This window comes from Podarcis tiliguerta (assembly GCF_965153285.1).
Source record: "Podarcis tiliguerta genome assembly, chromosome: 12".
Lineage (NCBI taxonomy): Eukaryota > Metazoa > Chordata > Lepidosauria > Squamata > Lacertidae > Podarcis > Podarcis tiliguerta.
In genome coordinates, this window is record NC_139545.1 from 49444205 (window position 1) to 49471070 (window position 26866).

A 26866-nucleotide genomic window follows, 5' to 3' on the forward strand; every position below is an offset into this window, starting at 1 on the left:
GCAAGTGCAGATACTCTTTATTCTGTCTGTATGACTGAAAGCATAACAGATAACCAGCACAATGTCTTCCCATCACAAAGTGCTAGTTAGGTGTAAGGACAATGACACTGGTAGGAGCTGCTACATCCCCTCTTATCTGAGAAGCAAATCTCATGTGCCTGATACTTGTCATCACCCAAATGACTGTTCAATCATAAAGGTACCAACCAAAGTCATCAGGACATTTCAGAAAAAACTACCATTTTCTAGTCCTGTCCCTTGGAAAAGTGAAGTAAGGTGCCTAATGTGTCCTTGCACACAATACATCTAGGTTCAAGATCGCCTTCTGATGATGACCAGCAGACTTGGCTTTTGGGGTGTGCCTTGATGGGAGGATGATGCTCTGTGACCTGGCTGCCTGCCCCTGTCCTGACCAAGCCATTTTGATGGCAGCAAGTTAAGTCCAGCACAGCCTTAAGGAGCATTATCTCCAGAACAGGAATCCTGCATTTCTGTCTCATATTAGTTAAAATACTGAATGAATCCTGGGTGACCTCTAGTGGCGAGACTGCAACTTATTTTTCAGTTTGGGAAGGTCTCTTCAAGGACCAAGGTTTTTATCCTGTCACAGGAGGAAAGGTTTGGGTGCAAGAACCATCATATCATAAAAACAGAAGTTACTACATCAGAGGAAATACTTGTAGTTCTTCATTAATACTTAAAATGTGGGTGCCAATTAAGACCATTTGCTCTCCTGGTGCCTCTTGAATCTGCCCCCAGCAGACCAAACTGCAGGAGACTTAAGGAGGCAGTGGAAGCCTCCTAGGTGAGAGACTAACATTTCAGAGCAATTTACTCTGAGTTTTTTGTGGTCCAGGGATTTAGAAGCAGAGTAGCAGCTGGAACATCTGTGAAAAAAACGTGTATACACCTTTGCCTCTTACTAGTTTCTTTTGCCTATTTTGTTGCATTTTAAATACATTGGAGGCTGGCTTCAGAACTAGGACTGCTAGGCAGGTTAAAAAACAGTGTCTGCCATGTTTTTACCAACAATTCTTTATTCCCCTTGTTTATAGCTGCAAAAACTGGTGTATACATAAATGCACATGAGATTGTGTCTACATCACCACTACAACCAGTAGTTCCCTGTCTGGTTATCAAGAGGGGCTTAAGGTGAGGTCCACAGTCACACCACCAACTTGGCCTGGTGTGTGGTATCCAGGATGAATTCAGCAAACGCTACAAAAACCCATAAGTCTGGTGACATCACCACTCAATCCAATTTGCATTGGAAGGATAAAGGAGGGGAGTGATTTGTAAGCCAGCAGTACAAGGAAGAATCATACCACACTGCCAACCCTGTCCGAATCAAAACCACCTCCTACAGGCTCTCTATGGCTGCAGTTTGCAAGTTAATATTCCTAGGTTTGCTAATCAGCAGTGAGCACAGTGCAGGATGATTTACTGAAGACACAAATTTAGTAGTTACGGGATACTGCAAAAACTGGAAAAGGTGTTTCTTTGCATGAGATCCCACAGAGCCAATGATGGCATGTGTCATCAGTACTGAACTGGATGGTTTAACTGGTTTAACACAGCACGGCACTTCTATTTTTAAGGCAAGAAACCTTAAATTTTGGAACTACTGGACAAGCACAGCCTAGGCTAAAGACCACGTCACAGGTTGCGCGTGACGCTAAGCCAAATTATGGCTTGGCAAAAATGAGCATGTGTGCTGGTACCCAGAGCAAAAATCACAGCCCTTTCGCTCCTCCCCTTGTCCTGCTGCTGCCATATTACCCAGAGGTAAGGCATGGTTTGGGCTTGGTGTTATGTGTCAATCCAAGTTTGTGGTTTGTTCTGGATTCACCACTAGTGGTTTGTTTCAGGGAGACACATCACAAGTCTAGGTTCACTCACAGAGCTAAAACAAACCACGGCCTAGTGACCATGATATTCGCTCTGAGTGCCTGGCATGCTTGCTCCTTTTTGCTAAGGCATGGTTTGGTTTAGTGCAAGTGAGGCCACACAATTTCCTTCTTGAACAGGGTTAAGCAAGGCAGCTCAGGAGAACCCACCAGCTCATTTCTAAAAGTTCTGCTTGCGGTATTTATTTCATTTGCATTTTGACAAGGGGAAGAGGTCACAAAATGGCTGCAATTGGACCCCCTTGAAAAAAAAGTCTCAAACTGATGTGCTGCAACTGAAGTTCAAACACATGTCTGGCTATCTGTATAGTATGAATATGCACACCTGCATCACTTTTCCAGGGAAAAGCATCAGTAGGGGAAAAGCAACATGGGACATTGCCCAAGAGCCTCTTCCTTTAAAGATAATTAACTTCAGTGCCTACCACTTCCAAATGGGCAGTCCTCAGCTTTATGGGAAAACTGCAATAAATGTGATGGATGGGTGGGGGTTTTTTATTGGTTGTTACTGCATTATTGAAAAAAGGAGCTCTTTAAAGTCCACGCACAATAGATTTACAGCTGGCTCTAGAATACAGGATGGCCAGAAAAAGCTCTATAAGAACGGACAAAATCTATACACTTAGGTCTCTATTTCTGCGACCAGAAGATATTAGAGCTAGTCACAGTGGAAACTATGTATGGGCTGTCACAGTCAGATCATCTGCGGTTTTAAAAGAAATCTGGGTTTTGTGAATGTATGCAGAACGGATTTTATTTGCTCTACTAATTAAATAGATGAATTTCACACCAATATAATATATCGAAGCTCTCTATAAAAATATTTCTTCTGCAAATATTTTTGTTCTACAATTAAATGTATTCCTCTCCAGTGTCACTCTAGATTAATAGTACTACAGGTTTTACTCATGCCAGTGTTTGTTTTTAAAAAATATGCAACTGACTTAACTTAAGGCATTTGGCAAAAAGAGGGTCAGACATATTTGCAATCTAAGTATTAGAAGTCCACGGTCCTAATCTAGGCTAAGTACATTACACTTAAAATTAGTCATGACCCACTGACTTCACTGCGACTTACATGCAACTAATTTCCCCCCTGGATCGAAGCCCCACAAATGCTGGTTCATGTATGTGATACTGGAGTCTTTCAGAATTTGCCTACTGGGGCTGTGTTTGCAGGTGCTGTATGTAAGAGAGGTATTCATTGATGACAAGCTCTTCCTCTTCCAGAGTTAGGTCCAGGTAATCTTCTTCGTGCTCTGGGATGTCCTCCAAGATCTCATTGACAGCATCTACTTCCATGTCTTCATCAGTTGAAGCCCCGGAAGTGCCTGCAAACAAGACAGGCATGTAGCACACATGACGGAAAAGTCTCTAATTCTCAAGTCTCAAAAGGACCCTCACCATAATGTTGGTTCTTCTGCAACAGTACTTTGCATCAACAATTTGATTTGGTACAAGGCTTTATAGGAATCTCTAATCTGGTCAAAAATTGAGATGTACTGTTCAGACGTAAACCTTTTCCAGATTCTATCAAGCACAGCATCCGTGGGGGATGAGAAGCAGGGATTATTTCCATAACGTAACTAGTTACTGACAACGGTATTGTGAACATTAACGTAACGAAAGGGGGGGGGGACCACCCCAAGATGCTAGTGACTTGACCCTGGAATCTATTCAAGTTGTCACTGTGCAAGACTTTTTTATGGATAAAGAGCTAATATTTAAAGAAAAATATCATTTAGTGGGTTGTATCCCACTATGTCCATTAATTTTATGTCCATTAATTTTAATGGCCCTACTCAGAGTAGAACCAGCATTGGCTACATGCAACCCATTATAAAATCCATGCACAAAGCAGAAGCAAACGTTTGAAAGTAAGCTCTTTAGATTTAGAGTGTTCAAGCATAAATAAAATTCAGTATAAGGACAGAAAGTGGTTAAAATACAAAAGGGAATCTAGGAAATTCTGACAAGTACAAACAAATTTGTAAGAGCCTTTCACATACAAGCAAAAGGTTTAATGAACAAGAAGAGACAGCAGATAATTTCTCAGATCCCTCACAGGATATAGACAACAGAAGCATAAGAACAGGGTATCATCAGAGTAAGAAGACTGAAGGAAGGAGATGGAGCTGAGCTAGTTCTTTATGTAAAAGCGTAATCCTATATATGTCTATTCAGAATTAAATCAGAGTAGGACTTACTCCAAAGTGAGTGTGTATGGGATTGCAGTCTAAAGGAACTGATCACTGCATGTATAAATTCAGGTATTAAGACCAAAGCAAAGATTGTTAAAGCTTTTGCAACACAATCCTGCGCATGCTTACTCAAAGGCCCACTGTGTTCAGAGGGGCTTACTTCTAGGAAAATGGGCATAGGATTTCAACCATAGGATCTTAAATAAACATTTTTGAAAAACCAACACGTCTCAAAATCTCTTAGTAAAATTATAGAACAGGCAGAAGAAAGATTTAGAGGAAATGCACTATACAAAATCCCTAAATTGATGGTAGAATGATTGGAAGTTTTAGTTTATTCAGGTTTATACTTGAAAAGGAGGAAATTACATTTTTTAAACCACCATTAAGTAAAGAAAAGTGAATATTTCATGGGGTTTCCCATGAAATTAATGGTAGATTATTAAAGAGAGCTGACTATCACTTAGTGCAAGAGGCAGAGGGTATATAACATATATATAAGCTCAGAGGAGGTTGAAAGTGTAGCTTTAAATGACATGACAACAGAGGATATAAGAAATAAAGAAGATTGTGAAGGCAGTGCTGCCCTGAAGATACAGTGGGGAATTTTAGGGCGCCATCTTTGCGTTTAATTATAATGTTTCATCTCATTCTGACAAGCAATTAGTGATAATAGGAAGGCCGTTATTACCTTGAGTTTTTCCTCTTCCTTCTTTTCTCCTTTTCCTTTTCTCTTTTTTTAGACAAAAAATAAAAAAATGAGTAATTTCAAATGGATGAGCTTGAATGTAAGTGGGTTGAACAACCCATTAAAAATGACGGCTCTCTTTTCTTAAGGGAGGAATTTGATCTAATTTTTACATAAGCAGCCCGCTCCCCCATGAACAAAAAGAAAAGGTGTAGTAATTGGTATAACCAACTGTGTCCATTTCTCCATTAATGAATGCACAGAAGATGCAGAAAGGAGATGTAATATTTTAAGAGGTGCTTTAGATAAACTTTAAACGTATGGGATAAGAATTTGGATAGATGCATTTTACAGGTGGCATTCTGGGCAATGGGCAGCCGTCAAGGACTGTCTGTCTTCAGAGAGGCATAAAACAAGGCTCCCGTGTCATCTTTGGTATCTGATGTATATTGATCAATGTTGTACCCTAAAGCCCACAGGATGACTTAGGGTGGAAAACACATGGTTGGAGAGCCTGGGTTCTCCTCTTACCCCCAAGAGCCTTAACCTTGTCACAGTTAAATGAGCTTTTTTTAAGATCTGGCAGTATATGAGTTTTGACAAGTCTGAGTAAACAGAGACATAACTGAAGTGGAAATTGCCCACTGATGTGAAGCTAAGTGGAAAGCCAAACATAGGGAGATATCTGGGGCACTTTTTCTAACGACAGAAAAAATAAACGGTCGAAAATAATACCCTCACAATCAAGGCGAAACAGCAAATACTAGAGCAGTCCAAATTAAAAACATAACTCTGCTGGTCAGGACGACAACGCTAAAACTGCACGTCTTGCCTGAGTTTTTCTTTCTTTCGTAACTTGATAATAAAACTGCCCAAGGAAGAAAAGCTGAACTTGATTCAAGCAATTATAAACTACTTCGTTTGGACCTACCAAAATCCCTGGCATCAAAGCTGAGGTTTCGTAATGGAGATGGAGGGACAAGGGGATGGCATTGCCAGATAGCAATGGTAATTAACATTAATGCATAGCCGTATTAAGTTCTCTGGGTCAATGGTGGGAGTCCAGATGGGATATCTGCTATGATACTGGATAGCTAAGACTAGCAATCCACCTGAAAGAATGGGATGTCCCTAGTCTATATATACACATGAAAAAACATCTATCTATACATAGCCTAAGTAGTACAAGGATGCTGTGAGGGAACAAGTGGGCATCAGAGTCCTCTCCAATAACTTCAGTGATCTTCTATAAAGATATTAAGGTGGCAAAAGAAGTCTCCGACTTTATGAGCTAGGAAGGGGCCAGAAGGACCTGCCATTGCAATACATTCGTGATAGGAAGATTTATGACATGCACTGAAGTTCAGGAAACTATACAAACCCACCCACCACCGTAGTTTCAAGACTTTCAAATGTGGAACCTGCTCAAAGAAGTTCAGAGAGCACATCAGAGTACTCCCTTATTCTTTTCTATAAAAAAAAAAAAAAAACATGTTCAGCATCTCTCAAACTGTCTGCAACTAACTCACCACTTTTAGTATCTCTCCTGATAACAAAGAAAATAGTAAGATGATTTATGGGGAATAAATAAATAAATAAATAATAGATTGGTGGCTTATGACCATATAACATATTCAATAATTACCATTTAGCAATGTATAGTGCAGAAAAACTGTGCACATAATGCTTATGACAAAACTAATAGCCATTATGGATGTACAGACAGGTCAGGACGATGCAGTGTCTCAGCAGCCTAAGAAATGATGGGCAGCGTTAGTGATGTTTGGAACATCAAATTTCCCATCAGGAAATATTGTCAATATTAATAGTGCTGTGCTGTTTTTAGAGTTTTTAATATTAATATTTAGGATTTTTTAAACATTGTTTTAATTACTTTTAAACTCATCTTTTATTTGCTCTATCTTTCTGTGTTGAATCTGTGCTTGTTTTAATTTTTGTCAGCATCCTTAAGACATGGTTCTGGTGGAAAGGTGGGGTATTAATAAATTAAAAATAAAAACAAAGTAAAAATAAATAAAAAAGTAAATTATGCTGTCAGAGTAATTGCAGCAATTAAACGTGGTTGAGGTTAGGTTGTTGCTTTTTTAACTGGGCATATCTTATCTTATTTGTAAGTCACAGAATTGTAGAGTTGAAAGGAACCATGAGGATCATCTAGTCTGCCCCCCTGCAATATTTTGCCAATGTGGGTCTTGAACCCACGTTCTGAGATTAAGAGTCTCATGCTTTACCAACTGAGCTATCCTACTTAAATGAAAACAAAACAAACCAACCTATCAGCTGCGCAATAACACTAAGACTAAATCAAAGGCCTCCAGTGCATACCATCAGAAATACTTCTGTAAAGCTGTCTGGTCAGTTTTACAGCATCAAGCCATCAGGCGGCTACTTGGCAGCTGCACAGTCAATATGGAGAACTAAGCAATTCGAGAAATGGGGAACAGTTCCCACATGCATCGTGTGATAAGAACTCACAGCTGAATGTGTGAATCACCTCGACTTTATAGTGCAGTGTCTGACTTAACATTCTCCTTGCTGCTACAGTCCAAACATGTATGAAGCTGCCCATGGAGAAGGAAATTTCCCAGTATTTCTGTGCTCCATCTTCCTTGTCTCAACCGGCACTATGTATGCGACATAATTTCCTCTTCTTTCCTGGTTTCATCACCCCACAGTATCTCACCCACCCCTTTACCTGCAGAGTCCGTAGGAGAGTCTTTTGACGAACTGGATTCATCTGAGGGAGTGATGCTATCTGAAGGGGTCTGTAATTCAGCAGGGAGAGATCCCCCATAATGAGCAAGTGTTTGCGCAGCCAGCTGAATGTTGCCTTTAAACGCTTTCAGAGCTTGCTCTGCTGCTTCAGGAGTAAAGCCCATATACACCAACTAAGCAAGAAAAGGACAAGGAAGATATACACGTCACCAGCCATTGGACCCTTCCTCCAAAGAGGGCAACATAGCATTTTCATGTCAGAACAGCTTGATAAGCTAGGTTAAAGGTAAAGGGACCCCTGACCATTAGGTCCAGTTGTGACCGACTCTGGGGTTGCGGCGCTCATCTCGCTTTACTGGCTGAGGGAGCCGGTGTACAGCTTCTGGGTCATGTGGCCAGCATGACTAAGCTGCTTCTGGCGAACCAGAGCAGCGCACGGAAACGCCGTTTACCTTCCCGCTGGAGTGGTACCTATTTATCTACTTGCACTTTGACGTGCTTTCGAACTGCTTAGGTTGGCAGGAGCAGGGACCGAGCAACGGGTGCTCACCCCGTCGTGGGAATTTGAACCGCCAACCTTCTGATCGGCAAGTCCTAGGCTAGAATAAAAACTTTATTTGCATAGCCAACAGGCCATAGCATCAAAAGACAAACACCAACAGAAGTACATTACAAATATAGTTAAAATCTTGTGACCTATTAAAACCCAAGGTAAATTAATAATCTCAGTACTTAAAACTTGGCAGAGGTAATAAAATAATAATAATAAAACATAATGATAATAATCATAAAAACCCAGACGAGGAATCCGGGTGACCACACTGATATCATTCAGATACCAGCTCTCAGTCTCATTGCTCTCTCGATAAATTTGGCAACCTTCTCTGTTGTCGAGCTGTTCTGGTCGGCTAGAAGTGAGCACAATTTGGCTTCGCAAGAGCGGCCGGGGATGGCAGATAGGAGCGGCGTGATGGTCTCGTCCCTGAGGTCTTTATATAGGGAGCATGACAAGAGAACGTGTGACGCCGTCTCTACATAGCCAGCTCCACAGGGGCAGAGCCGGTTCTCAAATGGAATTTTTTGATATCTACCTTCAAGAACAGCTGACGGTAACATATTTAGTCTGGCCAGTGTAAAGGCCCGCCTAAGTTTTGGAATGGTTAAGGTAGACAAATAAGGTGCCCGAAAATCAAAATGGGAGGGGGGCAGATAAGCGTACCAAGCACTAAATTTCTTAATATAGGCCAGATTATTCTGCTGCTCAATATCCTTCAAGCGCTGATCGATAATGGTTTTTGCCTTGGGGAGACCCACTTTCAGGAGATGCTGTGCTTGTAGGCCACATGTAAGTAGTTTTTGATGCACTACTTTGGACCACCGACTTCTATGAGCGTCTCGTGCTACTAGAGGTAATAGTCCGGATGGGTTTAAATTTAAACGAAGCCAATAGTTGAATGTTCTTATCCAGGTCCGGGTCTCGACGGAGAGGAGGCCGGTCTCCAGCCGTAGGGCCGCATTTGGTACGCATGATGGAACGGCTAGAATCTGTCTTAGGAATTTAGACTGGACCGTTTCGAGTGTGCAGCAATGATTTCCAGTCCAGATTTGGGCCCCGTAGAGTAGTTGTGCCAAGGGTTTTGCTTGAAAGACCTCCAAAGCTGCTGGGATATGTCTGCCCCCCTTCGTAAAGTAAAAGCGAGACAGTATTTTGACGCTTTGAGATGCTTTTTCCCTAGCATATTTATGGTGGGCCTCCCAGGCCCCTGTTGACTGGAAAACTACTCCGAGGTATTTGAAAATTTTGACCTGTTCTATTGGCTGATTGGATGTGAGGGCGATCTGGCTGCGACATCTGTCACCCCATTGATCGCCAGGGTTGATTCGGCTGATCTGGCTGGCTAGGCGGGTGTCCCCTTCCTCCCTCACCGCTCCATGTGCGTCCCTCCCGAAGCTGCGCGCTCGGTGGAAGAGGACGACCATCCCAGATAGAAGGAGTGTACCGTTCTTCGGTCAAGGGTATACGATAGCTGCGCTCCCCTGCTAGAACCTCCAAACAAGTCCTAGGCTCTGTAGTTTAACCCACAGCGCCACCCGCGTCCCTGATAAGCTAGGTTACGGTAACACAAAAAGACAGCGCGCAGTCAGATTTAGACCCAAGTCATAACTAACTTAAGCATCATTGATTTCAATACATCTCACTCTAAGAATGACTTTAATTTGGGTTCCACCAAGAGAGAACAGTTGCCTAAGGCTACCACTGCATGGCTGAATGGGAGTTTGAAGTGCACATCCCATATACAAACTCCACACTCTCAGATCTTGTTCCACGATGCAAGAGGTATGGGTTTGGGGGAAATGCACCACAAATATACCTAGGGTCTACTAATCGGCTTTGTTGAAGTAAACAGTAGCTTGCAATGAACTATAACTGGACCTTAGAAGGAGAACAAGGCCTGATAACCCTAAAAGTCACTGGATTTCTTTTTCTTAAATGTAAGCTTATTCTCTGGACTTACTTGATCAATACTTTCCTGGGGAACTTGAAACTGGTTCCTGGGCACCGGATCGTCATCATCTGACAGGAGTAGGTGAGGGTTTTCAAGCATAATCTAGAGCAGACAACAAAGAGTGAGTATATATACTGAACAAATTTACACCTCCCCAGTTCACACAAGTGTTAGATTGTCCCCCCAAAAATTGGGAGAGTGGGGTGGGATACTATATGCACCCGGACTATCCTCCATCTCATTTTGGGTGCCACTGACCACCCTCAATGTAGGACTCCTGAAGTGTAGCCACAAAGACAGCCATTATTTCTTGCTTTAATGGCCACCCTTTCCGTTTTTTAGGGGGGAAACAACAGGCATTGGATCATCAAATGGAGCCTGACACCCCCTCTTCCTTATTTGCTCAGTGAACTTGTTTGCGGCTGAAATCCATTTGTTTCATTTCGCAGATCCAGGCACAGGGAGGCTTGGTAAGAAACTCCTAGAATCAAGAGTGTTGTCCAGGTCCAATGAACATGTTCAAGACTCTACATATCAGTGCACAGTGAAACCTGATTCGCCAGGTTGGGATTTAATGTTAGGGTCCATAAAAGTGAAGAAGGCCAGAGAAACTATAAAGCCAACAGAATTTCTTTTTATGTACTTCAACTGAATGTGGGATTTTTCTTTTGCAGTTTAATAAAAGTTTGGAAAAGCATTTACCTTAACCGCTAGTTCAAGGTCTCCTTTTGCATTATGAAGAGCTTCTCTAGCAGTTCGCTCTGAATAGCCCATACTCTTCAAGGAGTTAATGTCCTCCAATCGCTTTCTTCTTTTAGCTCTCTCCTCTCTTCTTATTTGAGCTTTTTCCTGTACAAGTGGTGGTTTAGGGGGGCGGGGGTGGAGGGAGAAAGCTATTTATTAGATAAGCAAGCTACACACCCACACACACTCCTGGTGGATATTTTCTGTGTTGTTAAGATTATCCTTTGACTCAGACACATTTCTTCCCATTAGAACTGTTTCTTGCTGGCGTCCTTACAGTGGACCTGATGAAAGTGGCAGTCATCAAACCACTTGGTGCAATAGTTCTCAAGGAAGTGATACAGGGAATGCACAGAAAGTCTACAATACATTCTGTACTCCAGCGGGTGCAGAATGCTGCAGCGAGGCTCCTCACGGGGTCTCTGCCATGGGAGCATATTCACCCAGTGCTTTTCCAGCTGCATTGGCTCCCGGTGGAGTACAGGGTCAGATTTAAGGTGCTGGTTTTGACTTTTCAAGCCCTTCACGGCCTAGGACCCTCGTACCTACGGGGCCGCCTCTCCTGGTATGCCCCACGGAGGACCTTAAGGTCCATATATAGCAACACCCTAGAGGTCCCAGGCCCTAAGGAAGTTAGATTAGCCTCATCCAGAGCCAGGGCCTTCTCAACACTGGTTCCTGCCTGGCGGAATGCTCTGTCTCTTGAGACCAGGGCCCTGCGGGATCTGATCTCTTTCTGCAGGGCCTGTAAGACAGAGTTGTTCCACCTGGCCTTTGGCTCAGAATCAGTTTGATTCCTTCCTCCTTTCTTTTTCCTTTCTCCTCCTATGAAGAGATTGCTCCCTAATTGTTTTAATGTTGTATCTTAATCTTTTAAATTGTATTTTAATCAACTTGTTTTTATTATTGGTTGTTAGCTGCCCTGAGCCATGTCTTGGCTGGAGAGGGCGGGGTATAAATAAAAAATTATTATTATTATTATTATTACAATCAAAAAGGGTTTGTGCAGCACAGACTTTGGACAAGTTTCTTTTTTCACCTCTCTCAGAGGTTTCTACCAAAGGATGTTCAAATTGTTCATTAAATTCAAAAGTTCAGAAGCTGTTTAGAAATTTGGCCCATGACCTTTTTAAATGGGAAAAGCAACATGTAAGTGAGGACAGCTCTGCCTCTTTAATGGTGGGATCCACTCATTCGGTCATTATGCGGAAACCTCTCTGAGGTTTCTTCAGTGGTTTTTTTTTTGTCATGCAGCCACACACGCACATCCAATGCTGGTGGTATTTAGCTTTTCCTCGTGTTTCCCCACTTGCTGCACCACAGTAATATAAAACAGACCCTTATGGTACCACCCTGGCACTGTACCTCTCTCCTGTTGGAAATGTGGCTGGCAGCGTGGTCCACATTCCCATCGCAAGCTCGGAGACCCAGGCGGGCTTCCTGAGCAGAGAATCCCAGTAGTAACAAGCTATTTATCTTGTCAGGATCGATGCACAACTCTTTAAACAAGTCATGTGCCTGCGTAGAAAAGAAGGGGGAAAGGAATAATGCACTTCCGCTCAAGGGAATGAATAAAATATGAAGAAAACTGTTTTTCTGCTTACAGGCTATTTGGGAAAAATAACATTGGGAATCTGATGCTTCACAACTGTGTTCAAAGGGGCCTCCTCCTTCCAGGCAACTGCACAGGCTTAGGGAAGGATTATTAAGTCCGACACTAAACACAGAAACTTACCCTTTGAAGATTTTCACCAGCCTCCCTCTCTCTGCCATTATGATAATGGCTTATTCCTTGAAGCAAGTACAGCCTTAGAAACAAAGCCTTCTCTCTCCCAGAGCTTCCCTAAAGAAAAGCAAGCGTTTATAAATGGGTAAACTTAAAAGTACAATTTAACAAAAACATAGTTTATGTGTCTTCTGATTATTTACTGAAAGTCATGTAAGTTTACAAAAAACGTATGCGAGAAAAATAGGACCCCACAACCACAAGGTACAAAAAAAATGGTTTGTATAGGGAAGAACATACAAACTTGACACTGCACTTTATCTCTTGAAATTTGGGAAACTGAAACAAGAACACCTGAGTTCTCTACAAAGAATCCCATGAAATGGACTGGTTAAAGATCAGGCTTGAATACAGGTAAGTAACCTATAATATCAAATAAGAGGTTGGGATCTGAAAACCAGATATGCAACCAATAACCTAGAAAAGGTTTAATGTGAAATTCAATCAATGAATAATGAGGAGATTCCTAACAATAAGAAGCACCTATACATTTTTGTTTTTGTTTTCTCAGTCATTTGCTGTATGTGGGTTAGCCACCCAAAAGGCTTTGAAAGGGGAGAAAATACGCCCAACCTTTTGGGCCTAGGGACATCTGGGAATCTCAAAAACTGTCATGGGCACCACAAAAATACCTATTTCACAGAAGAAAAACTGGCGATGCTCAGGTACCTGCTCAGACACCTAAACCTTTGCAAAAGAACAGATAAAACACAGACAAGAAAGCAAGACCCCCTCCATAAAAAAACAGGTACTTGTTCAAACAAGCAGCTCCACTCAAAAGCAAAACAAAGCCCACACCCCTCAATTTAGAAATTAGGAGGGGAATGGGTCCTTAATGAAACTGATGTGTAGGAGGGCACTGTGGTGCTGATGGATGCTGTGTTGGGAACCCAGCCTTAGGGCCTAGTTTATTTTGGATCTGTAATGCTGCTTTGTGAAGAACCATCAGGCTGGACAAGCCCCACAGAAACAAATGGCAACTGTGCAAGAGCCGCCTGGTGCTTGCTCAGCTCCCCTTCACTTCAATGGGCACAGCCGGAATGCTCCTGCTAAACGCTTCTGCGTTTCGCTTAATCTTTAGAAGCACCTTCCCACCGGATTACACAGGGATCAGATTTCATTACTTTTGTTAACATTAATTGGAATAGTAGGGCTGAATGACTGCTCTGAGTTGGAGGATTATTCCTTTTCTTTGCTTGTCGTGCAAATTCAAGATACGGAACCTCAAGGGACAGATAACTGGAGGGTATGAAAGGAGCTACAGAACGTGAAGCCATTTGTATGCAACAACAGAATTTCAGAAGTCCGCAATCTTCACTCAGTATAGTTTGTACAGTGCTTTCAGGCTTTCTAACCAGATTGGTAAAACAGAGGCCCTAGGACTGTTGCTCTTTGAGAGGGGCCCACAGATATCCATACCATGGTATCCTTAGCAAGAGTGTTAACAGCATAACTGGGTTTTCTGCTTGAATTTGTCAAGGATTGAGAACATGCAACCCTCCTGAGTTGCTACAATTTCCACTATCCCTGACCGCTGCCCTAGCCTTTGCAGAAGTTTAAGTGCAATTCTCAGAGTTATGCACTTTTAAGTTTTGCTATATCAATCACTAGTAATAGTTTAATAAGGAGGTTTTCATACCTGTCCAATTCTGTGTTCCCTTTCCCAACCTTTAATCTATTGATGATTAATGCCTATATGCAACCCTTGCATATGATTTGTGTTAACCAATCAGCAACAAGCACATATGCGGCAATGCTGTAATATTCAATAAAAAGGACTCCCCGAGACATGCTCGGGAGATGCCTCCCATATGACACTTGTCACTCGTCTGTCGTTTATTTCAACCCAACACTCCTGTGTTCCATGATGTGCAAAAAATGCAATGTCAGAAGAACAACATTCGGAAGGAAGACACATAACAGGTGATCTTACAGAATTAGTCCTGGATTCAATGCATCTTTTGTGAATGCGCTTCCTTTCTGAGATTTTGTATTCACGCCTTTAGTTCCCAAGAACACACTCCTTCCTTGGGAAAAGCAAGAAGCAAGTCCTGAGTACCGAAGGCAACCAGCTCTAGTGGGAAAGTTCATATTTCCAAAACACAATTTTCACGGGCAAGTGAATTAAACCCTACCACAACCGCACACCATCCTCTTTAGCCTACTTTTATAGTGACCAGTCTTTCGTGGTTCTCTCCGTAACACTTCCTGAAACAATCGTGAGCTGCAAGGAGCTTTTTCTCAGCATCATCAAGGCAATCCAGCTGACCCAAGTGGAAGTAGCACCAGACGATGTCGAGCTGCAACACTGCATAATTATCAACAGTGTTCAGGAGGTCTGAACCACATTCACTGAAAAACAACAAGAAAACGATTGGTAATCCAAAGAGCCTCAGCCACTAGGAGAATTTACATGAACACAAAATGTGCTGTGCTGCAAAATACACATTATTTTCCTTAAAAGTCTGGTGGATTAGTGTAACACAGTAGTTAAAGGTACTGTTCTTGACTGAAACTCCATTGGACTAGGGGCTGTAGGAAAGGTGGTAGCAGCCAGCAGGGGCCTTCCTATCTTAGCAGCAATGCACCCCACCTCGCATAGGCCTTCTACTGGTGCTCATAGAGGGCAGTTTCCAAGCCCAATTGCTGTGGGAATTTTTCTTAACAGTGCAGCTAGGGAGGGAAGGGTTAACCCTCCCAGGAGCAGTCTCCGTGAAGATTACCCCCACAAAGCAATTTGGCATGAAGAAGACTTTTTGAGGGTATGGCTGCACCCCTTCTTTTTTTGGCCCCTCCTACTGCCAGCATGCAATTCCTGGATGACTGGTTCTGCACCCCTGTGCAATAGGAATCAGAGAACACACCACTGTATCAGCACAGAAATGCCAGATACATGGCCACCACTATGAGAAAGACGGCAAAGTAAGAACCAAAATGAGACTGGGTTTATTTATAGGCATTCAAAGCACACCCTTAATAATGCAGTCCCAGGGTGGGCTACATATAGATGGGATTTGTGAACAGGGGTGGTGTTGCTACTAAGGGCAGTGGAAATGTGGCTGGAGTTTTTGCTTATTTTTAAAAAAAATTCTGACATGTCCTCCTTTCTTTCCCATGTGGGGCATGTTCTGGTTATAGCAGCGATACACTGCCAGTTCTTTTTAAAAGAATGTTACGGGATTGCTCTGTAAAGAACCATAGCCAAACTTCTTTTAAAAGTACCAAGAGGTTCTTACCAGAAATGTTTATCTGCATCCAACAGGAACGGCAGCGCCATAGCATATTCTTTTTTCTTCAGCAATGCTCTGCCCTTTTCATGATAGCCCATGGCTAAGAAAAGAGCCTGTGGGGGTGGAGGGGAAAGCATTTTACCAACACTAAACCTTAGTGCAAACTGCAATTAAAAGCAAGCCTTTCCTGTTCTTCGGGGAAACGAACAGAACAGAATGAACAACTTATTCACAGCATACACTCACTTTTTTTGCTTGTGGAGGAATCTTGATTGTTCTTCCGGTTTGGTTTGCTATGTCCAGGTAAGGTGCTCTATCGGGATCCATGGAATCCTCTGAAACAGATCAGACAGAAAATGAGGAAATATGCGTCTTTGCAGGATTAGCTCTAGGTCCTTTAAATCCCAGTAATGTATAGACCAAGACACTGTTTCTCAATACTGCATCTGTAAAATACAATGCCTGCTTCACTGGATTGTTCTCATTCTGTATACAACACATCCGTATTAGTTTCTAGATAAATCAATTGCCACGAGAAATAATTCATTATTGTGTTGCATCTTTTTTTAAAAAAAAGTAGGAATTTTGTGGTTCCTGAATGAGGTTCTTAATAATACACAACTCTGTCAAAAAAAATTGAGGTCTTTTTCCTGCCCTGTGGAACGTCCTCCCATCAGATGTCAAGGAAATAAACAACTACCTGACTTTTAGAAAACATCTGAAGGCAGCCCTATTTAAAGAGGTTTTTAATGTTTGATGCATTGATCATGTTTTTAATATTCTATTGGGAGCTGCTCAGAGTGGATAGGGAAACCCAACTAGATGGGCGGGGTATAAATAATAAATTTATTATTCTTATTATTAAGCATTACATGCAAACCAGGTGTCTCACACCCATGACAGTGACAAACTCCTAGCTGGAATAACACACATACAACCATTCAGTTGCATGGACCATTCTGGATTTTAGAACCATGACCAAAGAAACGTGGTATCCTTCTGGAGCACCTGTTGAAGTTAGGAGTGGGTGATCCATGGGGTGGGATATAATGCTTTGCCCTTCTGGCCCAAAAGGTCCCTCTTCTCTGCTGTAAGCGAAGAAAACACCCACAAACTGCCTTGTCAGGGAACTGCCATTGGCGCAGAGGCGAGAGATAGAGGGGAAATTGTGTGACAGGGAGCCTCTGAAAATCTTGCAAAGCAGTTCCTCTTCCGGTGAGGAGGAAACCCCCACCTCCAGTGGAGAAGAGGTGCAAGAACCAGAGGATGCTAGAAAGAACCTTAACACCGCGCCTGAGCAAGCCGGAGAGGAGGGAAGCACGCCCTTGCCATTGCCCATCATGCGCAGTAGTTTGAGGAGCAGCGAGGGGCAGAAAAGGCTGGGGGTGACAAAACTTTTCTGTTGGGGGAGGTACAAGAACAAAGCACTCCCGGATTCTGCTAGTGATTGAGCCAGACATGAACTTATGATGCTCTGCACTGTAAATAGTTTGCACCAAAATAAAGCCTGTAAAAGACAGGTCGGAGTCCTGCCTGGTTACTCTCGAGCAACCACAACAGCATCTGACATGCCTGGAGCATGGAGGAAGGGCAAGGCTGATGGGTGTTCCAGGACTGCAGTTGCTGGTATGTCTGTTGAGGGAAAAGCAGATCTGGGCTTACACTGTGAGGGAGAAACCAGCTGTGACTCTCTTTAAGAACGACATGCATCTTCACACTATTTGCAAAGCAGGACAATGCCCTTTCCATTTCATTCTTCTTCTTTAAATGGAATTTTAATCTGTACTGCTAATGACGGGATTTACAAGAGCTCCTTACCTCGCTCTGCAAGTATTTCTAAGCCTTTTTTTGTCCTTTGCATCCTTTTGTTCATTTCTTTTTTCTTCACAGCCTCTTCCTCCTGTTGCATTTCCTCACTGCGGACTTTCTTCCTGGTTTCTTCTTCGGACAGTTTTAGCTCAAGCACCATGACCTTGACATTGTGCACCACACCTTGCTCTTCTAGAGTCTTTCCTGTAAAATGGAGGCAAGTTGAATGCATCCAAGTCAGCAGGAGGAATATGGGATTAAAAGTTTTTTAAACGTATGGCTTAAAAGAAACCAAAAAAAGGCACAACTTCAATTAAAATACTGTACAACACTTTATAGTAAATACAGCCAACTCCCCATTTGCACGTTCCAGGTCAGTGTGCATGTCAGCAGTCACACGTAAGCCTGCTCCACCCTCTGCCGTCTTCTGGACTGAAAGCAGTGTGTGTGTTGGCAGTTTCATCTCAATCATATGTGCACAAAATGATTGAAACTATAAGATACATACCCAGGTCAAGCTGCTTCTTATTTATAATTATTTTGATGCAATTTTCTTCCAATCCATATGCTTGTGCTATTCTGTGAAGCAGAGCAATAGATATTAAATGCTATTCAGTTTTAACAGGGTATTAGTCTTTTTTGTTTACTTCTAACTTGTTTTTCTGGAGGGGGGGGATACTGAAATATTTTATTTTTTTCTGAATAATGAGGGTTTCCCCCCCCCCCCCACGTTTTTACTACACAGTCAGGAAGTTGACTTTTGCTACAACAGGCAGAATAAAACATTAAGTGGTCCACCAAGACCCTTAGCAGTTTTCAAGTGGTCCATGGGGATGGGGGGAGTTTGAGAACCACTGCTATAGACCAAGAACCACACAGAAGCAAAAGGCTTCATCAGTCCCGTTCTTGTATCAACTGATAATCACACAGGGCTATAACCCCACAAGTAAATCCCAATGAATTCACAGACTTTGAAAAAATATGCACAAAATCCACCTGCACCTTTTGATACAAATATTTGCAAAATATGCCAAAGGTGCCATTACTGTGTTCAATTTAGGAGACATTACTAAGTTAAATGTCAAATACGAATACACCAGACCTAGTTTATGTGGTATAAAAAGAACTCTATAAAAGGGGGGCAGGGAAGAAAACCTCAAAAAGGCAAATGGTAATTACTTACTGAGATCTCAACTCCTTGCCTGTGATGACCAATTTTGTCTCCAGCACATTTTTTCTTGCCTGCAGAGATATAAATGCCAAGTTAAAGCGAACTGTGTGGTTCCTTCCAAGGAGACTTACAAAATTCAACAAATCCAAATTTCTTTCCAGAATTGAGTGTTTTTATTCTAAACAATGGTGAATGTTAGGGCTATTTGACACCAATGTATCTGTAAATTGCTTTTTAAAAGCACTGGAGGACCAAGCAAGACACTCAGCACTTTATCCTTTCCAACTGTGAAGTTCCATGCAATGAAGCCTTAAGGTAAAACGAAAGAAGTCCAATCACTGAATATTAGAATTGTGCAGTTGGAAATTATTCTGAGAATCATCTAATCCAATACAGGAATATGCAACTATCCCATGTGGGGATTAAACCCGAGACCTTGGCCTGATCAGCACTGTGCTCTAAGCAACTGAGCTATTCAATCGAGTGGCTCCTTGCTCCACCATCCCCTACATAAGGCAAGGAGAAGACCCATTTCAGGCAGCTTATCTGCCTCTTCTGTACACATGAAATGTTTCCACTCCTTACAAATCCACAGCAATTACTGAACATATTATATATGCTTCTTTTGAGAACATTAAACAATTGCTTACTTTACCCATCCTTGTAGGCAAGGCTACTTCAAGCGTCGCAACTCCTGTCATCTTATAAGCTTCATTTTTCGTTCCTCGCTCGACTGCTTTGGAGCGTATCTCTTCCAGGAGGGCCTCTATTTCATTGTCATTACAATTTAGCCTGGCTGAATATTGCAGTGCGAGAGCCTAGGATGATAAAAATGGATCTGTTAAGAAATGAAAGCAGTAAATTTGCACAAAGTAAAAAGCAGCAACAATATGCCAGCCACAGACTACTTGCCTTCAGCTCCTCACCCGCCTCCTGGTGGCTGTTTGTATATGGGGGTTTCCATAGCTGAATTTTGTCTTCTCGCAAATAGTTTTTCAGTTTTGCTGCGAGGTATTTGTTCTGTGCCATCCTTACCTAGGAAACAAAATTAAAATGCTCAGTCCTATGTGCACTAGTTGCTGAAATGGGCATCGTAATCTTGTAGGTAGGCTGCATCAAAATGCATATTCTACTTCCTCTTCTTCCAAAAAGAAACCTGTTTGTTGACATGGTGCTGAAACTGATGAAGTACAGGAATGGCTTGGTAGAAAAGGACATGCTTTGCATACAGTAAATCCTAGGTTCAACCCCTAGCATCTCCAGTGAGAAAGACCTGCCTGGAACCTTGGAAAGCTACTGCTAGTCAACATCAATAATATTGAGATTGATGGACCATTGTCTGACTTCGTGCAAAACAGCTTCCAATATATTATGGCTTTGATGCAATTGTTTATATCCTGCCTTTCAGGTTATAATACAAAGCAGCTTACAAACAGCACTCACTTATGTATTTGTAAAGCACAAGAAACATTATTAACATTTAACAATACACCAGGATCCTCCCCACATGGCAGTTAATGACAGACTGCTAAAGGGTGGGGGGAGGCAGAGAAGTGGAACTGTTTCTTTTAGTGCAAGGGTAGCAAAGAAATTGCACCAGTTATGAAACTGGTTTTAATTTAGTTATTTATTTTATTTTTTCCTTTTTATATACCTTTCCTTCATGTTCAGGGCATCATGCCATGGCTCCCCCCCTGCCCCATATTATTCATGATGAAATGGAAGTTACAAAGTACATTATACAAACAAGCAACAAACAAAAGCATTCAGCTGACACTGAGTAGCAAGCAGCCAATAAACTTGGAACTGATGTTTGTTAATGATTTAACATGTTTTTATTTGCTCCATATAGCTGTTCTCTTCTTGTAGACCAATCTTTATAAAAAAACCATTGGCAGGTTGAAATCTTATGCCTGCAATCACAGAAAGAACTAATGTATTTGATTGGAAATTTAAGATTCATGGAGATGGATGCTGAATCAATGCTCCAACACAGCTTCACATCTTTACCCAGGATAAAATGTTATATCAGCACTGAAATCTAGTCAAACTAAAATCTTAGCAGGATTTAATGCAGCTGACTATGTAAAGCTTTGGAGAAGTTCTAACTAAACTGGATTGGCAATGGATGCCAGATGACCAGAAAAGCTTGCTTGGGCTGCTCTTGAGCCTTAAACAGCAGCTTGATTTGCAGAAATCAGCACTTGGAAGCTATTGATAGCAGGAAGAAAAACATGACCACCTGCAAATGTCTGCAGATCAAGCTGCCACCAGAGGCTGTGCTACAGGGGCCAAATTAAAAGTTGGCACCCAAAAGGGCAAAACAGAAATTTCAAATGCTGCAATCTTTAAACCCCCTTTTATCTTGCAAGATTCACAACTCTATAGAGGAAGTGGTCCGAGGACTTCAGCTGTTGCTACGTCTCTTTTCCATCTTTACCATGCCTTCCACACTTTAGTATCTGCCAATGATCCCAGCACAGCCAGAGCTGCTGCCAGATTTTACAGACTTAGCCAAAAAATCCTGCCAACATGCTGATATTTTTGAAGCTGTGATGAAAGGAGGAAGCCAGAGAAAAGAAACTCCTGATTTCTTCATGGACTTTCTCTTTCTGTCACCATATGGATAAGCAGAAGGTCAGGGGCTTAACTTTTGATTCCTTCTACACAATCAACCAAATATGTGGTTGTCTTGACTGGCATTGCCATTTATGTTTGAGCCAGATGAGAAAAACAGAAAGCGGGATGGGGGGGGGGAGATATTAAGGAGCAGGATAAACGAAAAGACTGAAACTGAGAACATTGTGTGAAAGAAATCTACATGCAGAGCCTCTTCAAGAGTCAAGAGACTCATTTACGGCTGATAAAAGATCTGGCAAAGATCTTAAAATGCTGCCATCTGCCACTTGGGGTGAGGCAGTAAAATTGATTCATTAGTTTTGCTTTCATTTCTAGTGTTTGGTTCATATGCATTGATTGCACTGCCATTGACACTGAAAGGGAAGGAGACTCCATGAGGAAACATTTCTATTAATGTTTTATTGTGTGAAACTTCTACTTCTCAGACAGACGCTGTAAATTTATGAGCAAACTTTAAAGACAGTGCCTCTGTAAGAAAACCAGCGAGGGAGGTGCACTGAATGATATCTTCTTGCTGAGAACACTGCAAGAAACGCACATCAATTAGCAACTGATCTAACCCCTCTGCTCATCCCACCAAGTTGCCAGTTCCCTCTTGCATTTTTAATAGCTGTGTGACATGCAGAGATCCAACTGGGAAAACTTAAACTTCAGGGAGACTGCTGCATTTGACTTTTAATCTGTCACATGGCTGTTTAAAGGAGTCTACCAGAAACGAGCAGGCCTATAGCACAGGATATTGTATTTCAACCACCTAAGGCAGGCTAAGGACTGGCTGATGGCACAGGATTTTGCCCCACATGTGATACAGGGTTACCATTTTGGCCTTTAAACAGTGACTAGGGCTGTGTACAAACATTTTGTATTAGAGTCAATAGAGAAAGAGTACTACCCCCGCTATGTAGTCCAAACACAAACTAGATTTATTGTATGTTTTTTGCCCCTGAAAAACACTTCTTGAGAAACAGAATTCATTCTGAAATTACAAACTTATTGCAGACTGATTGCCCTGCAGTATGCCCATTTGAAAACAGGTGTAGACAAGTCACAGCAATGTCAGCTGTTGGTATAGCCACATTTGTCCAGTGATGTTGTGGGTGGGTGAATGTGGAGAAGAAAAGGTGTCAATGATCCCCTAGAGAGGAGGGGTTTCAAATACCTATTACAGTGGTGCCCCGCAAGACAGAAAACCCGCAAGACGAAAGGGTTTTCCGTTTGCAGAGGCGCTTTGCAAGACGAATTTCCCTATGGGCTTGCTTCGCAAGACGAAAATTGACGAAAAATTTTGAGGTTTTTTCCGCTCCAAAACCCCTTTTTCTGAAGCGCTAAGCTGCTAAAAGCATTTTAGCAGCAAAACCGCTAATCCCTTAAGCCTTAAAAAGCTGTTTTTAGCTCTTAAACTGTCAATAGCGCTAATAGCGCTAATCCGCCAATGGGCTTGCTTCGCAAGACGAAAAAACCGCAAGACGAAAAGACTCGCGGAACGGATTCTTTTCGTCTTGCGAGGCACCACTGTATTATTTATTAAATTTGTATACCACCTGTCATCTGCAGATCTCAAGTAAATACAATTCTGGAGAAAAGCTACACCGTTGAACTAAAAATGAATTAATTGTGTATATGGAGCTAAGCAGCAGGGAAAGCTTCAGTGGTGTCATTTTCATGAGTCAGGTTCCTATTAAAAGACACAGGCACAAGGAAAATAAAGAGAAATATTGCAAGTTGGCAATTTGCCCGGTGCATATACTATCATCTTTTAGGCATGGGGTGAAAACAGTTTCATTTTCCCAAGTTTTATACAGTACATTGAAGAAGAGGAGGAGTTTGGATTTGATATCCCGCTTTATCACTACCCGAAGGAGTCTCAAAGCGGCTAACATTCTCCTTTCCCTTCCTCCCCCACAACAAACACTCTGTGAGGTGAGTGGGGCTGAGAGACTTCAGAGAAGTGTGACTAGCCCAAGGTCACCCAGCAGCTGCATGTGGAGGAGCGGGGAAGCGAACCCGGTTCCCCAGATTACGAGTCCACCGCTCTTAACCACTACACCTCACTGGCTCTTGCCATGATGCTGTTTTATTTCATGGCAATTTTAAAATTCTGCGGCCCTCTGCCCCAACCAATATTCCTATTTGACTGCAAAAGTGTTTTATTCTATTTATTTTGCTTAAATTCTTCCTTGGAGGCCATATGAGGAAAGGGCAGGATTTGCCTACCCAGCAAATCAATTCAGGTTCCGCAACCAAAACACATTTCAAGCTTGAACGCCACAAACCTGCTTCTAAAAATCTGACTTTTTGCAGCATGGAAAAGTGAGAGGGGTGATGGGCTGGAAAGTGTGGTTATAGGCAACTGCGGGAGACAACGCCGCATGACCTCCCCACAACCACCTCAGAACGAATGCTCAGTCAGGAGGTCGTCTGCGGTGGCCACCCTACTGGTTTAATGATATGTGTTTGGATGTGTGGGTGCCCAGTGCTTTTAACCTTGAGCCACCTTGATCTGATGCTTTTGGCAGCACATCAATGCCACAAGCCTGCAATGAACCGATTTAACTTGGGGGTGAGGGAGGGAATTAAGTGCTTCCCCAGAGATGAGGCATAGACAGGTCAAGCCAGATTCCCACCCACCCACCCTGGGGACACAGTGTGTAGGGTGTGCGTGCATGCATTTTAAAATGTTATTTTATTTATATATTAGAATATATACAGTGGTACCTCGGGTTACATACGCTTCAGGTTACACACGCTTCAGGTTACACACTCCGCTAACCCAGAAATAATGCTTCAGGTTAAGAACTTTGCTTCAGGATAAGACAGAAATTGTGCTCCGGCGGCGCGGCAGCAGCAGAAGGCCCCATTAGCTAAAGTGGTGCTTCAGGTTAAGAACAGTTTCAGGTTAAGAACGGACCTGCAGAACAAATTAAGTACTTAACCCGAGGTACCACTGTACTGCCCTTCATCAAAAGATCTCAAGGCAATTCACCATGTCAGTTTATGAAATGGGCATTTTAGATTTTCATACTGCATTGTATACTTTTATAGGTTAGCCACTTTGGGGGAGTATGGTGTCAAAATGCAGATTAAAATCCTTTAGGATGACGTTTTGAGCATACCCTGCCCCCTACGCAGAGAGCATTTGCAGGGGGCTGTTGTCAATATTTATGGTTAAGGTGGCTGTTGAATGAGCCTTTTGCCACCCCCTCCCTCCTCCAGGCCAGAGGGGCTTTGTTGAGAACAGTGTGAGGGGCTCGGGCCCCTTTTCTCCTCCTCCTCCTCTCCCCCGCCCCCGGCTGCTTATGGGGCGCCGCTGGCCATCACTCACCTGAGCGCTTTCCTCTCTCCGCCCCGCTCCGCTTCCAGTGGCGGAGGAGGAGGCGGGCGCGTCCAGAGCGGCGCGCGCTGGGTGGAGACGCGTCTCCGCCTCCCGGCCGCCGCCTCCGCCGCCCCTCGGCGACCCACCCGCCGCCAGACCCAGGTTCTGACGAGGAACAGAAGGCGCTGCCGGGTTTCCTACGTGTGGAAGCCCGTCGGAAATGAAAGAGAAAACACTCCCGGCTCCCCCTCCCAGATCGGGCGGTCATGTGACCTGGAACGGCGTTCCCGAGACGCAGTCGCTACCGCCGCCGCCATTTTAGTTCTTCTTTCGTTTGTGGCGTCGAAAGGCTCGCCGCCTTCTTTCGCACGCGCCGCCGGCCTACGTCACGTGGGGGAGGAGCCAACCGTTGCCTCAGCCAGGTGTGCGAGTCGCCTCACGCGCTCGTTGAAACCTAACGGCAACGGCGCGAGGGTCCTCCTCAGCTTTCCTCAGAAGCGGAGCGGAGTTGGGATATTTCTGTGCCGCCCGTTCGCCCGAGGACCACAGGGGTTGCTTCCAACATAAAAGCACACAAAAATGCCATAGTAACAAAATAAAAACAACACCATTCCGTGCCTGGAACACACAACATTTAAAAGTCCATAAATTGAATTAGCGAAAGGTGGGGGAGAAGGGGAAGGTTTTCTCCTGGCGCCTAAATGTGTGTCATGATGCCACCAGGCTAGCTTACCTGGAGAGGGAATTCCACAAGGGAGCCACTGCAAAAAAGGCCCCATTCTTTTGTTGGTGCCCTCCTGGATCCTCATGGAGGGGCCACATTTTTGAAATGCTCCTGTTTTTAAAATAAAAAATAGTGGCAGTTATGGTGCTTACCTACTGCTTCCGTAACAGAAACTTTTAAGGAGCGCATTTTAGGCTGCAGGCCCCATAGGCAGTGTGCACACAATATTAAATACAGTAAACACGATTGGGAGAGTGAGGCACCTATAGCACCTTTTTGTCCTAGGTGTGGGTAGGTAGCCAAAGTTGGCAGAACTGGCAAGAAGGAGAGTGGGAAACCTGGCCTAGCTTTGTGAATGTGTGTGTGTGTGTATCTATAGATAGTATAAACAAGCAAAGGAAGGTATGTTAGTACATAGGAAAAACACAAATCAACAGTAAAAAAAAACCCAAAACCACCTTAATTATGACCAGCAAAAATGTCACAAACAGTTTATTCTGGTCTGCAGATTCAAAAGTTTGCTCCATGTTTTGCAAAATGTTGATTAAAAAGGGTGTTGACTAACTACTTTATTTAGAAATAAACAATATAGGACTGACTTTGACAACAGTCTTTTGGGTAACATCCGTACTGTGCATTTTAAACATATGGCTACCCCCCCCCCCAATCCTGCAAAATGTAGTTGGCTAAAGATGCTTGAGGGGTAAACTACAGTTCCCAGGATTATTTGGGAGAAGCCATGTGCTTTAAATGTATGTTGCAGATAATGGAGTTGTCAACTCCCCCCCCCCCCAACCTTGTGCATTTAGTGGCTGGCTCAGAAGCACATGACTTCGTTGTAGGAAAATGAATTTCATTCTGTAGCATCTTACAACCAACATGTTTTTGTATAAGGTTTTGTGACACACCAGGGCAATGCAGGTTGGAGTGGGGTTCCACCTCCCAACATTGCCCCTCGAAGAACAGCAGGTTATGATGTATCATATGTTTCCAAAGAAGTATGGGAGGGGGCATTGCACATGTCACAGATATCACAGAAGAAGAAAAAGTGCTTTTAAAATAAGAGAGAAGAAGGGAAGGAGGCTTCCGTTTTGTTATATGTAACTTTTCATCCCTGACATTTTAATGAGTTTTTTTCCACCCCACTTAAGACTGTGGGTCTTTATATCTCCACTCCCTAAGGCCCTCACAAATGTGCCAAAAAAGTTCATACTAGAACTTTCACCACCATGCTAGTTTGCAGTGACTAGGGGGGGAAAATACATCATGCATTTTTACTAAAGTAATACAAATATCCACTATGGTCTATGGACACACTCAAATGTAACTTCAAAGTATGGTTTGCTGTTAGGAGAACATGCCTTGGATTTTCTCCTTTGCCCCCCTCCTCTGGGATGAGAAGCCAAAGTC

General features: G+C 42.9%; 1 protein-coding gene across 2 annotated transcripts; it reads right to left on the bottom strand.

The window, feature by feature from the left end:
• On the bottom strand, positions 1–25110 carry NUB1 (negative regulator of ubiquitin like proteins 1). 2 transcript variants are annotated; one of them, XM_083406422.1, is made up of 17 exons: positions 24742–25110; positions 19692–19814; positions 19430–19597; positions 18792–18850; positions 18117–18187; positions 17618–17812; positions 16046–16134; positions 15806–15912; positions 14735–14921; positions 12519–12626; positions 12149–12301; positions 10742–10888; positions 10049–10141; positions 7513–7705; positions 4800–4841; positions 1253–3238; positions 1–1146 (listed from the first exon to the last, which is right to left on the bottom strand). In XM_083406422.1, exons 2-16 carry the CDS (start codon positions 19806–19808, stop codon positions 3066–3068), a joined length of 1902 nt encoding a protein of 633 aa, XP_083262548.1. In that variant the 5' UTR covers positions 19809–19814; positions 24742–25110; the 3' UTR covers positions 1–1146; positions 1253–3065. The 2 variants fall into 2 exon arrangements, with proteins under 2 accessions (XP_083262548.1, XP_083262549.1); XM_083406423.1 differs by lacking the exon at positions 4800–4841.
• Positions 25111–26866: the final 1756 nt, after the last annotated feature.

What these genes read in the sequence shown, in the direction of transcription:
- NUB1 (XM_083406422.1), bottom strand. Translation starts at nt 19,808, where the DNA reads ATGGCACAGAACAAATACCTCGCAGCAAAACTGAAAAACTATTTGCGA. An exon ending in AAAGACTGGTCACTATAAAA is followed by an intron (nt 12,627 to 14,734) that starts GTAGGCTAAAGA and finishes GCTTTTCTTTAG; the next exon opens with GGAAGCTCTGGGAGAGAGAA. An exon ending in AGGAAGAGGAAAAACTCAAG is followed by an intron (nt 3,239 to 4,799) that starts GTAATAACGGCC and finishes TCTTGTTTGCAG; the next exon opens with GCACTTCCGGGGCTTCAACT.